General features: G+C 62.5%; 1 protein-coding gene across 1 annotated transcript in view; it reads left to right on the top strand.

Annotated features, from left to right (window-relative positions):
• Positions 1-603, top strand: part of LOC119582022 (CAP-Gly domain-containing linker protein 3-like) — a gene marked incomplete at its 3' end in the record, with an annotated part of 68768 nt that overhangs the window by 67669 nt on the left and 496 nt on the right. Inside the window, 1 exon segment of the mRNA XM_037930225.1 lies at positions 5-379. Coding sequence (XP_037786153.1) covers positions 5-379 — 375 coding nt within the window.

Below are 603 nucleotides of genomic sequence, written 5' to 3'. Positions count from 1 at the left end.
GCAGGATCAGCAGCGACCCGGACGCCGAGGACGTGGCCGCGGACATGCGCCACAGCCGCTACTCCCTCAGTTCCACCCATGGCTCCACCCACGCCATCAACACCTCCTGCAGCGGCTCTCTCAGCCTAGGATACTGCCCGCCGCCGCCCTCCTTCGCCGGCTCAGGACCCATCAGCCTAGGGACAAGTATGGGGAGCTCCTCCAGCGCCGTCCTGGGCACGAGCGTGGACGACCCCTACGACGAGTGCGCGCACCTGCCCCCCGCCAGCCACCTCTTGGATGACCAGGCGCAGGGGGCCCTCGCCAGGACGCACTCGCTCAAAACGGCCATCTACCCCAGCACCACCATGACCAGCCTCAACAGGTCCTTCTCCGCGCGGTGAGTCCTCGGCCTCCTTCGGCGTCTCCGTCCCCCCCTCACCCCTCCTCTGCCCTTCTTTCCTTCCTGAGGGTTTCTTTAGTGTTGTATGACTCTTAGCCTGCTTCCTAACGAAACCAAGCTTCTCTCTCTCTTTCGCTTTGGGATTGCATGCATTAATTGTAAAAGAAACTGGGGGATATGAGAATACGGGCGCCCGCGTACACTTGCTCACACGCACGTGT

Source organism: Penaeus monodon, chromosome 15, assembly GCF_015228065.2.
Source record: "Penaeus monodon isolate SGIC_2016 chromosome 15, NSTDA_Pmon_1, whole genome shotgun sequence".
Taxonomy (NCBI): Eukaryota; Metazoa; Arthropoda; class Malacostraca; order Decapoda; family Penaeidae; genus Penaeus; species Penaeus monodon.
The sequence above is the reverse complement of the archived record's forward strand: the minus strand, read 5'-3'. Positions and strand labels throughout refer to the sequence as shown.